Source organism: Sminthopsis crassicaudata, chromosome 1 (assembly GCF_048593235.1).
Source record: "Sminthopsis crassicaudata isolate SCR6 chromosome 1, ASM4859323v1, whole genome shotgun sequence".
Taxonomy (NCBI): Eukaryota; Metazoa; Chordata; class Mammalia; order Dasyuromorphia; family Dasyuridae; genus Sminthopsis; species Sminthopsis crassicaudata.
Window position 1 is genome coordinate 674985403 of NC_133617.1, and position 12975 is coordinate 674998377.

Sequence of the window (12975 nt, forward strand, 5' to 3'; positions counted from 1 at the left end):
AGCCAGCTTACCTGCTTCATCTTCTGGCCAGACATGGACCCACTCTTGTCGATAACAAAGACTACATTCTTAGGCAGTGTAGACAGCTCTGCTGGAGCAAAGTGATGCACGAAGTAGCCATTTTCAATCTGCATTATGGGGACAGCCATGGGTCAGAGCTACACCTCCCATATGCTTATATACCTCTTATCTTTGCTAATAACAATATGAGAATCACCCTCCCCTTTCTCTGTGTGTATTTGTATCTCTCTCTGTCTCTGTCTATGTCTGCCTGTCTCTATATCTCTCTCCCTCTTACTCCCTCTGTCTCTTTGTCTCTCTCTCTCCCTCCCCTCTGTCTTTTTTGTGTCTCTATCTCTCTGTTTCTCTGCTTTTCTCTCTTCTCTCTCTCTGTCTCTCAATATTTACCTTGAATGTTGCTCAATTAATCAAGCTTGACCCTGAAAAAAACATAGGAAAATGCTTCTCCCTCTCTTCTTTGCAGAGGTGGGGGACTATGGATAAAAAAATACTGTATATGATGTTGGACTTGGTTGATATATTAGTTGGTTTTAATGAACTTTTTTCTTTTTTTGTTTTTATTTTTTTCTATTTTCTTTTTTTTCTTTATTAAATCTTTTTATTTTTCAAAATATATGCATAGATAATTCTTCAACCTTAACCCTTGCAGAACCTTGTGTTTCAATTTTCCCCCCTTCTCCCAACCCTTCCCCCATGTTAATATATTATATTATATATTATATAATATATGATAATAGCCCAATATATGGTAAATATGGTAGAAATATATAATGAGCTTTTTTTCTTTTTATTTAAGGGGTGACTATGTGGGAGAAGAAACAGAATGTATATATATATATATATATATATATATATATATATATATATATATATATATATATATATATATATATATATATATAAACTGATAGTGAAGTGAAAACAAACTACATCAGCAGATATTTTTTAAATAAATAAATGTATTTATGTATGTATCTATCCATACATGTATATCTTATTCCTCTTAGAGGGCAAGTCCATATGTCTTCCTCACAATGGTACTGAGCACAGAACTAGACACACAAAAGGGATAAGCAACATTTGCTGATTGATTCCCCCAAAGTCTCCAGTGGTGCTAAAAATCAAAGGTTACAGGGGCCAGAAACCAGCATACATCAAGTGCCTATTATACTGTTCTATGTACTTTACAAATACTATCTAATTTAGACTTCACAACTACACTGGGAGTTGTGTTATTAATATCCCTTATTTTATAATTAAGGAAACTGAGGCAGATAAAGGGTTAAATGATTTGCTCAGGATCTAGTATACATCTCAGACTACATTTGAACACAATTTTTCTTAATTTGAGGCCCAGAATTCTATCTGCTCTATCTACCTACTTTCTTTCCTGGATGGGTACCCTGTGGGATGGAGAAGCACTGCCCCCTCCTCACAAAATTCTCAGAACCCCATCAGTCATTGCCAAGTCCCCCCATCATTCACCTGGATGTCCCCTGCAGCACTGGTTCGGTCCACATCATAACGCACAATGAAGTTACCATCCAGAATCGTGTCTGACTTCCCCAGCTCCTTCTGTTGCTGGGCCAGAGATGGCTTGAACACTATGTGAGCCTGAAGGAGGAGAAGTTAGCTGAGAAACCAGAAGGATTTACAGTCCTTCCCAGTACCTCAACAGCTGGAGAAGCTAAGGGAGAGATGGTGGGTAAACTTTTCCACTTGGATTCCTTCTTCCTTTTCCGGGATTGGCCTTAGCCAAGAGCACTGGAAAAGGAGAACTGCTTCTGCTCTCTAAGATATCCTTCCCTGGGGCTTGACAACCTGAGAGTCCCAGTGTCTTGCCTAGTGCCTTTCCCTAGTTTCTCCTGTCCCTGTTATGATTTGTGGCCATTACATTTGAGATTCTTCCCCTATCCCCACCATAGGCACTGGAATTAGGGAACTGGGAAACTAGACTCCAGGGAAAGTCATCTATCCTCCTGACAGTTTCCCTCTCTGTATCATAAAGGGCTGGACTAACTGGACTTTAAGTTTACTTCTCTTCTGACATTCTATAACTCTGGGACACCCCAAGCCTCTGGAAACCAGATGTGGGGAGGGCTGGGCTGCACGGGATAGGGCCCAGACTCTGTTCCATTGTGTTCCCCCAGGTCTCAGCATCTGACCTTGGTCTCGTTCTGTGATGTGGTGAGGGCGTCTGCCAGGTTCTTGGTCATAAATGTGCTCTCAGTCTCCAGAGAGGTGATTCCCTGAGGCTCAAAGATGTGGATATCGATCTGTGAGGGAGAGGGGTAGAAGGCATGAGAAGGAGGGAGGGAGGAAAAGGAAGGAAGAAGGAAGATGGAAGAGGAGGGAAGAGGGAGGGAAGGAGCTTTGCTCAGGGAACTCCTGATCTGAGCAGGAAGAGCTTCTGGCCCCAGGGAGCCCCTGCTATGAGGTGGGTAAGGAGAAATAGACTTCTGTCTGTTGGGGATGGGGAGTAGAATGAGTGCATCAGGGCAGGCTTCCCAGAGGAGGAGTCCCTTTTGAGCCCTATTACCTGAAAGTGTTTGACCAGCTGTTGGGGCCGGACCTTCAGAATCAGCTCATATTTTCCCAGCTGCCTCTTCAACAGCTCCTCGTAGACCAGCTCAAATGTGATCTTGGCACTTGGGGCCACATTGACAGACACCTGGAACTGCTCCAGATTCCTCCCCGTGGCCCTGGGTGGAAGGTGGGCTCCTGAGTGTCACTGAGAGTGGCCAGGGTGGGCAGGAGGGGCTTGGGCTTGGTCAGGTAGAGGTTGTCAGAATGGCCAAAGCCACAGTCTAAATGGGGGGGGGGGGAAGTGCTCTCAGGCAGGGGGTTGGCTTGTGGGACTTTGATGCCCACCCCCTGCCCCAGATACTTACCTGATGATCCCAGCACTCTGTCCCCTGGCCACAGCCGTGCTGTACCTCTCCTGGGCAGCTGCCTTCTCCTTGATCTCCCCTGGGTATGTCACCCCATCAATGATCCTGAGGAGGCAGAGAAGAGGGAAACAGAGAAGCCTCAGAGAAGGAGCAAGGGCCAGGGGTACTGGGATGCAGAGGGAAGAAGGCTGGAAGAAGAGGAGGGAGAAGATTGGATTCTGATCTGTCATATGACTTAATGTACATGATGCAACCCAACTGTTCTAGATTGTTCTTCCTTGTTCTGAATGGTTCCTATACAAATCCTCTATCATTCCTTAAGGAATTTACTCCACTAGAGGGTAACCATAGGTACACACATATTATTAAATACATACAAATCAATTTTTATGTATGTGATGGGAGGGTGGGGATAGTTCTAATGACTGGGAGAAACAAGAAAAGCTTCCCATAGGAAATTTGGAAGGGAGGTAGGGATCCTGAGAAGTATGAATGACAAGTGGGAGAGAATCCACAGGGGACAGTATCAGAAAGGGCACAAAAGCAGCAGATAGAATGGTCCATACAGAGATGATAAAATTTACTCCTTTGGCTGGAAATTAGAGAGTGCAAAAAAAAAGTAATATGAAGTAAGTCTCGAAATACAGGCTAACTCAAGATTAGGAAGGGCTTTAAAAGCCTCATATTGTGCCCATCTTTTTATAATCCCTCCAAAATTGACTATTTTCATCTTATTTTCATTTTTGCCCAATTTATTGGATATGCAGTAAGAGAGTTGTCCTGATTTATATTTTTCTTACTACAATCTTTCAGATGGTTGTTAATAGTTTACAATTATCTATTGGGGATGACTTTTGGTTTTTATCATTGTGTTTGGGTTCCTGTATATACTGGATATTAGACTCTCATTAGAGATAGAAGATGCAAAGATTTCCCCCCCCCAATAATTTCCCTTATCCTATATGTATTTTTTCCCTGAAAATGCTTTTTAATTTCATGAAGTCAAAATTATTTGTTTTATATTTTGTGACTGTTTCTATCTCTTGGTTAGTTAAGAATTTTCCTGCTAGCCTAAGTTGTGAAGGTATCTAATATTGTTTTCTAATTCTAACTTTTAAAATGATCTGACCTTTAATATTCAAATCTATTATACATTCTGAGTTTCTTGTGGCATCTGGTATGAGACAGTGGTCTAAGCCTAATTTCTGCCCATCTTCCCAGTTTCCCCAGCAATTCTTGTTAAATAGATAAATGCACTAATATGTTAAATGGAACTGTGGATTCATCCCATGCTTCTGGAAAACAATTCAAATTATGATTAAAAAATAACTAAAATGTCCATATTTTTGATTTAGAAGTTCCACTGCTAGACATATATACTAGAGAAATCAAACACAAAAAGAAAGGTCTTATATACACCAAAATATCTGTAGGAACCCTTTTCATAGCAAAGAAGTAGAAATAAAATTGATAACCATCAAGCAGGGCATTATGAAAATAATGAACTATCACAGTGCCATTAAAAAAGATGGATAAGAAAAAACAGAAAAGAATGGGAAAATTCATATGAACTGATGAAAAGCAAAGTAAGCAGAACCTACAACATAACATCCACAAAGAGCACAATAATGTAAATGGAAAGAACAAAACAAATGAAATTTGATGTAGTAACATTATAATAACCAAGCTTGGTCCCAAAGAAGAGAATGCATGTTCCATTCCTTTTTTGCAGAGGTGGGGGGGGGTAAGAGTATAGAGCTCCATATATAATGTTGGACTTGATTTAGATGTTGTTTAGTTTTGCTTAAATGTTTTTTTCCTTCTCTTTTTAAAATTCTTTATTATAAAAGATGTTTTTTTTCTGGGAGAGAAAGGTGGAGAGACATATTAGGAAATGTACTAATCACAGCACCATTCTGGGTACTATCTCCCCACATTGTAAGCTTATTATTATGTATTATCTTTTGCTATTAGATCACGAGCTCTTTGAGGGTAGAAAATGTCTTATGCTTTTCTTTATACCCCCAATACTTAGTACAGTGCCTCAAGCACAGTAAACAATGTATATTGACTCTGACTTTCTCTGAAATATAGATAATATCAAAAGAAAAACTATTAATAAAAAAGTTAAAAGTTAAAACAGGGAGTTTATGTTTTATCCTATTGGTGAAAGATTACTTCTGAAGTTCCTTGAGTAAGAAAGTGACATTGTCAAACCTGTACAAGGATATCAATTATATATCTCTGTGAAGGAAAGATTGAAACTAGAGAGATCAAAAGCAAGGACATCAAAGGGAAGTACTACTATAGTAATCCAGGTAAGAGATGATAGGAGCATGGATGGGAATGGTTGCAACATGATTAGTGCATATGGAGGTAGGGGAGAAAATGAAGAGTAGAAAATAATTGCAAATTGGGAATATGAGTTATTAGAAAGATAGTGGTATCCTAAAGAGACATAAGTCAGGAGACAGGCTGTGGAGAAAGGGAGGAATATAATGCAACATATAGAGTGCTAGACTTGGAGTCAGGAAGACCTGAGTTAAAATCCAATCTCAGATAATTTATTAGCTAAGTGAGGCAAGTCACTTAATCTCTCTCAGTCTCAATTTCCTCACCTGTAAAATGGGGACAATAGTAATAGCATCTAACTCACAGGGTTGTTCCTAAGATCAAAAAAGCTAATATAAGTAATGCACTTTGAAACTTTAAAGTATTATATACATGTTAGTTGTTATTATAAATAATTTTTTGTTTTGTAAATATTGAATTTTGGATGCTTACAGGACATCCAGTTGGAGATGTCTAGCAAGAGGTTTGTAATGGGCTGGAGATATAGATATTAGTGTCACTTATAGAGAGAAAATTGAGCTTATGGGACCTGAATGATGAGATATGGTGCTAGGAAGACAAAATAGAGTTGGTTTAAGCTAGGGGAAGAGAGAACTAAACACTGGACATCAGGAAAAACTTCCTGTAGGAAGTATAGGAAGTCTAAGAGACTCCAAGGCAATCCCAGTAGATTCAAGATAGAAAGTACCATCTACATCCAGAAAAAGAACTATGGAGATTGACTGTAAATCAATACACGCTATATTAACTTCTTTTTTCTGTTTTTTTTTTTTTTCTCTCCCATGGTTTTTCTCTTTTGTTCTGATTTTTCTCCCCCAACATGATTCACAAAGCACGGTGTGTTAAATAAATAAATAATGAAATAAAAGAAGTTTAAGAGACAAAAAATGAGGAGGCAGTGCTGTAACTGCCACTCTACTGCACTATCTTGTAGGAGCCTTCTCCTAAGTTTGTCATTAACTCACTGTGTGATTTTTCTATAAGTTTTTAGCTTTTTCTTCACTTTAATTTTTCCAACTGAAAAGCAAAGCATTGGGCAAGCGTCATTAAAGTTTGCTACCAATGTGACATTCTGATTCTAGAGCCTGGATAGCTACTTCAGGCTCCAGAAAATCCAGACTCCTTCCAGGTATACCTCTGCTGTAGGATGTTGAAATTAAGACAAATATTCCCCTGCTCTCCTGTCTCACGGATCATAAGGTCCCAAGGCTAGAGAGGCTACAAGTCCCTACCTCACCCAGCAAGTTAGCCATATGATCATCCCTCCTGAGCTCCAATGAGGAGGGAAAAACTCCAGTCAGCTCCTATCAAGCTGCTGTGGCCAGTGTGGCCCTGCCCTGGGATAAGTGTCTCTGTTGGGTCAAGACTAGGACAAAGGTTTGATCTCATTTCCTAATAATAAACAGATGAAACTGTTCCCCATCCTAGAGAGGCTGAGGTGTTCTGGGGACAATAGAACACAGGTCTGGCATAATTCTGCACCCCTCCCCTTCTAGCTTAGGCATAAAATCAGAATCCCTCATCCTGGGGGAAATATCCAGAAATCACAGGATCTAACCTCCTGTCTCTAGACTTTCCTCATTCACTCCATCCTGTCTAGACCCAGTTCTTTCTGGAGACTGAGCTATTTTAATAGACTTCCCCTAACAAAACGACTTAATCTTTGCTTCCCTTTCTCCTATCCAGGTCCCTTCCCCCATTTCCTACTATGACCCTGGGAAGGCCAGAGAAGGAGTTCACTGCCCCACTACAAACATTACAAAATCTCTCTGGAAATCAGCCCAAGGAGAGGAGAAGGTGGAGAGGAGGGAATGGAGGATGAAAAAATGGAGGGGAAGAAAGGCAAGAGCTTGTGTTCTAAATCAGAGAAGACATGATCTACTTTTCTCACTGTCCACCTTCCATTCTCCTCCCCTCGGCACCTCTAGGAGGAAGGGATGATAAGCAGGAGCCATAAAGAATGTAATAAGAGAGTACTGGAGAGGACAGGATACAGTGGAAATCAGAATCTCAAGGTCACAGCAAGCTTCATGTTCCAGATCACCCGAGAACTGCAGCCTCCCTCCAACCCATATACCAACTCCCTTGACTTCAGAGACACCATGCTTGAATGGTTCTCCTCCTACTTCCTCTTCTCTGTCTCTTTCTTTTCTTTTCTTTTTCAATTTAATTTTTATTTTATTTTATAATTATAACTTTTTTTTGACAGTACATATGCATGGGTAATTTTTTACAACATTATCCCTTGCACTTACTTCTATTCAGATTTTTTCCCTTCCTCCCCCAACCCCCTCCCCCAGATGGCAGGCAGTCTTATACATGTTAAATATATTACAGTATATTCTAGATACAATATATGTGTGTAGAACCGAATTTTTTGTTGCACAGGAAGAATTGGATTCAGAAGGTAAAAATAACAGTTTACACTAATTTCCCAGTGTTCCTTTTCTGGATGTAGCTGATTCTGTCCATCATTAATCAATTGGAATTGGATTACCTCTTCTCTATGTTGAAGATATCCACTTCCATCAGCATACATCCTCCTACAGTATCATTGTTGAAGTGTATAATGATCTTCTGGTTCTGCTCGTTTCACTTAGCATTCTGTCTCTTTCAATGGCTCCCTAACTCCTTCTGACCCCCTCAATGAGCTTGCTCCCTAAAGATCTGTCTCTTTTTTCTCTTCTCTTCTTTCTCTCTCAACTTTTTCATTCACTTTCCCATCTGCAATGAACATGCATGTGCAGATTTCACTCAGGTAATATGTCTCTAGCTCACACTTCTCTTCTGAGCTCCAACTAACTCCTGAATATCTCCACCTTGATGAGTTGTCTATGTCTTGAGCTCAATACATACAATAATGTACTTATTATCTTTCCCCCTACATTTGTTCTTTGTAACATCAGTTTTTCTCTCTGTATACCACTCAGGGTTCCATTTGGTCATTTTTGAAATCTTCTTTCTGCCTCAGTCAATCATCAGATCTTATTAATTCTACCTTAGAAATTACAAAAGTAGCAAATTCCTCAGTCTGTTAAAATTAGAAACATAAATCACAGGCTCTATCTGAACAAAGAGTGTATAGTAGTATACTTTAAAACTAATATTCCTCTGTTTCTCTCTTTTTCCTAGCCCAAATGCTCATCATCTAGATTGCTATTCAAATGTTCATGAATTTCTGTTTTGTAAAGAATATGATTCCAATGAACTGAGTGTATGTCCATCAGTTGAACAATGGCTGAATAAATTATGGTATATAAATGTTATGGAATATTATTGTTCTATAAGAAACGATCAGCAGGATGATTTTGGAGAGATCTGGAGAGTGTTAGTGAACTGATGCTAAGTGAAATGAGCAGAGCTAGGATTTTCATTGTACACAGCAATGGCAAGATTATATGATGATCAATTCTGATGGATGTGGCTCTTCTCAACAATGAGACGATTCAGGCCAGTTCCAATAATCTTGTGATGATGAGGACCATCTACACCCAGAGAGAGGACTGTGGGAACTGAGTATGGATCACAATATAGCATTTTCACTTCTTTTGTTTGCTTGAATTTTCTTTTCTTTCTCATTTTTTTTTCCTGATTTGATTTGATTTTTCTTGTGCAGCAAGATAATTGTATAAGTACATATGCTTATATTGGATTTATATATATTTTACCATGTTTAACACATACTAGATTATTTGCCATCTAGGAGAGGGGGTAAGAAGAAGGAGGGAAAATTGAAACACAAGATTTTGCAAGAGTCAATGGTGAAAAATTATTCTTGCATATGTTTTGAAAATAAAAAGCTTTAATAAAAAAGTATTTAATTCCAATGAGGTTATATTTTCTTCACTGTGTTAAACCCTTAAATTGACTTTATCTATTATCCATACTGTATTCATTTGAAAGAGCTGATTCCTTGAGAACCCCTACTCAAATCAGTATTGGTTCATTATGATTTTATAAGGGGTAATGATATTAGCAATTCGTCATTTGGTAATACATATCTAGTCAATAGTAAGTATAAGAATAAGCAATCTATTAATTCATACCCTATATAATTTACATAGGAATATAGATTTTTGATAAGATCTTATAATAGATCTCTTTTTAATATAATGGATATTAATTATTTACCAGCTATGGAGCTTACTTGTACAATCACAAGAGTGCAAGAATGTTGACATGAAATATCTCTATCTTATTTTATTCCAATTCAGTGATTCAATTAAGCATAAATTGGGGCTTGATGGAAAGTCTCTTAAGTTTTCCCCAAAATGTTCTTTAGATACGTGCCATTTTCATCTGCCCAACCTAAGGGATAACATCCATCTTGTGATCCCCTGGTCAATGGAAACATTTCCTATTTTGCCCAGATCATAACCTTGTAACCCTACTGATATATTAGTTTTCTTATTTTACACTATGCCTCATATGGCAACCAATGGAATCATTCAAGAGCCATTCTTGAATATCTAGATATTTAACCTTATAAAAGTACAACCTTGGAAAGGTCCACAGTCTATTATTTGGGAGAAGGAAGACAAACCCCTTTAAACTGTTTTTGGCCCAGAAACCTGACTTAATTTTTCTTTTGGTTATTTGAGGTTATACTGAACTCATTATCTTTCCCCCTACATTTGTTCTAACTTAATTTTTTTTTTCTTTTTTCTTTTTTTCCCCTCCTCAGGCTGGGGTTAAGTGACTTGCCCAGGGTCACACAGCTAGGAAGTGTTAAGTGTCTGACAGCAGATTTCAACTCGGGTCCTCCTGAATTCAGGGCTGGTGCTCTATCCACTGCACCACCTAGCTGCCCCAACTTTTTAAATTTTTTAACTAATTTTTAAAAAATCTTCCTTCCACCCCATCATTATATGCAATAAATTATCAAATCTAATTAATTCTTATAATTTGAAATTATAAAAGTGATGAATGCTTCATTCCATTAAAATTAGGAAAATATCATCCATAGACCTTATCTAATCAAACCATATAATAGTATACTTTAAAACTAATATTTTTCTCATTTTGCCTTGCTGAAATGTTCATCATATAGGTTGTGTGTCATATGTTTATGAATTTCCATCCATTGAGGATGTGATTTCAATGAAATTATATTTTCCTCTTTATGTTAAAATCTCAAGTTAACTTTATTATCTATGCTATACTCACTGACATACAGATATTGAGGTCACAAATAATAACTCTTAGGAGAGATGGGAAATACAGGAAGTTGGCGGATGGATGAATTATGTCATAGGGAGGGAGGAAGAGGTATGTGGTGGGGGGGAAAGTCCAGCCTCACCATCTCTATGGGAAAGTTGGTGATAAAGTCTAGTTTGGGCAGTTTCAGGGGGGTAGTGTTTCAGCCTTCTGTTTAATTGGCTACACTCATGATTCTCATCCTATCAAATTTATGAATCATATATTTACTTTCTTGTATTGAAATACCAGTTCCATTCTGCTTACTATTCTTCATATATACATCAGCCACAAGTCCTGTTCCTTAGATTTTTCACAAAGGAGATAGGAAGCAAAGAAAGTTGAGATTTGAAGGAAAAGGGATCACGGAGGGGAGAAAAATTGGAGGGTGTAATGTTCTTGAATTGTGAAGGTCCGTCTGCTCAATTATAATCCTTCTCTGGGAGGAGATCTGTAAAATCTTTTCCTCTGTGCGCAAGTTTCTTGGGAGCTCTGAATCTCCTCCAGCTCTTGTCCTTCCTCAAATCAGACTGGTCTCCTTTCAGCCTGCCTGGCGTCATAACTCTATCCCAGAGTCGATTCTCCCAGACCCAATGCTGCCCTTCTTTTATCCTCCCAGAGAATAGGCATGTGAGAACTCAATGGGGCGTGGGGAAATACTTCCACCAATGAACTTGCTCCTCTTAGAATTCCTAAGGTGTAAACTCCCTTTAAAGGCTCAAACCAAAAGTCTGAGCCAGAGAACTGTCAAGTCAACCTGAGTTCTCACCTTGTCACTGTCCAGACAACCTGAGTTCTCACCTTGTAATCCTAACAGGAGGGGGAAGGGAGTAGGTCATCCAAGATCAGTACTTACATGGAGAAGTTGGTGATGAAGGCTGATTTGGGCAGTTCCATATGGAAGACAGCTTCCCGGGCCTCTGATGCCTTATTAACCACACGACTGGTGATGACGGTGTGGGCAAAGCGAGAAGTGACTTTGGAGTCCAAGGTGAGACTGTAGATGTCAATATCATTCTAGGGTGGAATTGAGAGGATGAAGAGATCACCAAGGGGAGAAGATGCGACCCTGTCTCCCTTGGACAGCCCGGAGTAGCCTATGACTCTGCCTCCTTGACAATTTTATCCCACTTCCCTGAACTCCGAAGTTCATTGCACGGAAGAAGTGACAGAGCTAAAATTTCTCAGTGCAATCCCATTATGAGAAAGAGGAATAATATTATTTAATTCCTGGGGGGGGGGTTGGACAGAAATATATTCCCATAGAGGATGAATGAAATGAGTAGACAATCATCAGAGACTTAGATCTTGACTCTTCCTCTGCTCAAGTTTCTGGGTGACTAAGCAAGTGATCTCTAACTCTTTTATTCTTAAAAACGGAGAGAAAGAAGATTTGGTCCTGAGATTCTAGGAACTTTCTTCTGACCGATTTTCTCCATAAAGAAACCAGGGCAAGTCTAAGTCCCCAGAGCTCTGGCCAGGACGTCTAAATCATCCTCTCTCTTTTTGGGGTCCTTGCCAGTATGATGCCTGTAAATCCCCTGCCTCACTGTCAGTAAGAACAAACTCAATCAAAAATTTCTATATTCATAATGGAACAGATACCAAACAATTATAATGGCAATGTAATAGTTAACTTGGCAAAACGCTTTACAAATATTTTATTTAATCCTCACAGCCAACCCAGAAATGGGTGCTATCATTAGCCCCATTTTATAGATGCCCAAATATCCAATATTCATATGCCACATTCAATTATGCTCATTTTGTAGACATAGGGTCATACAGGAACCTCCGGAAACTTAAGAGGTCACCTAATCCAGGTACCTCATTTTTCAGATGAAGAAACTAAGAGGACTTGTCCAAATTTATACTGTGTTAAACCTGGGAATCAAACTCATATCCCCAAAACTCAAATCCATTGTACTTCCAGATGCCTCCGAATGCCCTCAAAATCCATTCTCTCCACACATTCACACTTAATCACAGACACCCAAGTACCTGCTGAGCAGCCAAAGGACCAAAGGAAGCCAACAGAAAGATGAGGACAGAGAAGGGCAGGATGTGAGCTGGGACCCCCATTCTTGTTAGACACAGGCAAGGGCACAGGAAGGGCCAGGATTTAGAGGCTCCAGTGAATCAATAACCACCCCCAGGAGTGATTACGGGAAGTTGGGAGGGGGAGGGGTTTTAACAGGCTAAATGCAGGACTCCAGGAAAGCAATCTCCCAGCAAGCTTTTGAACTTATGAAAAACACCCTCTCAGACAGGAAGCCTCACCCAGTTTCTTCCTCTGTCCCTTTGGACCATAGGCTACACCACCCACAGACCAACCCTCCCTTCTTGCTATTGGACCTAGGACATTGCTTCCTTTCCCATACCTCAGGATTAGGAAACTCCAGGTGCTGAAGATGGAAGGGAATTGGAGTCAAGGATGGAGAAATCACAAGCTTGAGTAGAATCAAGAGAATTGAGTTCAAGCCAACGCAATTCAATGAAACTTTATTTGGTATCC

At 39.4% G+C, this 12975-nt stretch overlaps 1 protein-coding gene across 3 annotated transcripts in view; it reads right to left on the reverse strand.

Moving 5' to 3' along the window:
* The window catches only part of LOC141551649 (inter-alpha-trypsin inhibitor heavy chain H4-like), a 30208-nt gene extending 17488 nt beyond the window's left edge, over positions 1–12720 (reverse strand). For 2 of the 3 annotated variants that reach the window (XM_074283523.1, XM_074283521.1), the window contains exons 1-7: positions 12462–12720; positions 11317–11477; positions 2913–3017; positions 2561–2723; positions 2187–2297; positions 1507–1635; positions 12–128 (exon numbers count right to left, since the gene is read on the reverse strand). In XM_074283523.1, coding sequence (XP_074139624.1) covers positions 12–128; positions 1507–1635; positions 2187–2297; positions 2561–2723; positions 2913–3017; positions 11317–11477; positions 12462–12542 — 867 coding nt within the window. In that variant the 5' untranslated portion in view covers positions 12543–12720. Of the gene's footprint in view, positions 1–11; positions 129–1506; positions 1636–2186; positions 2298–2560; positions 2724–2912; positions 3131–11275; positions 11478–12461 lie in introns of those variants that run through there. The other variant, XM_074283524.1, reaches the window with a different exon arrangement.
* Between the last annotated feature and the right edge of the window lie 255 nt (positions 12721–12975).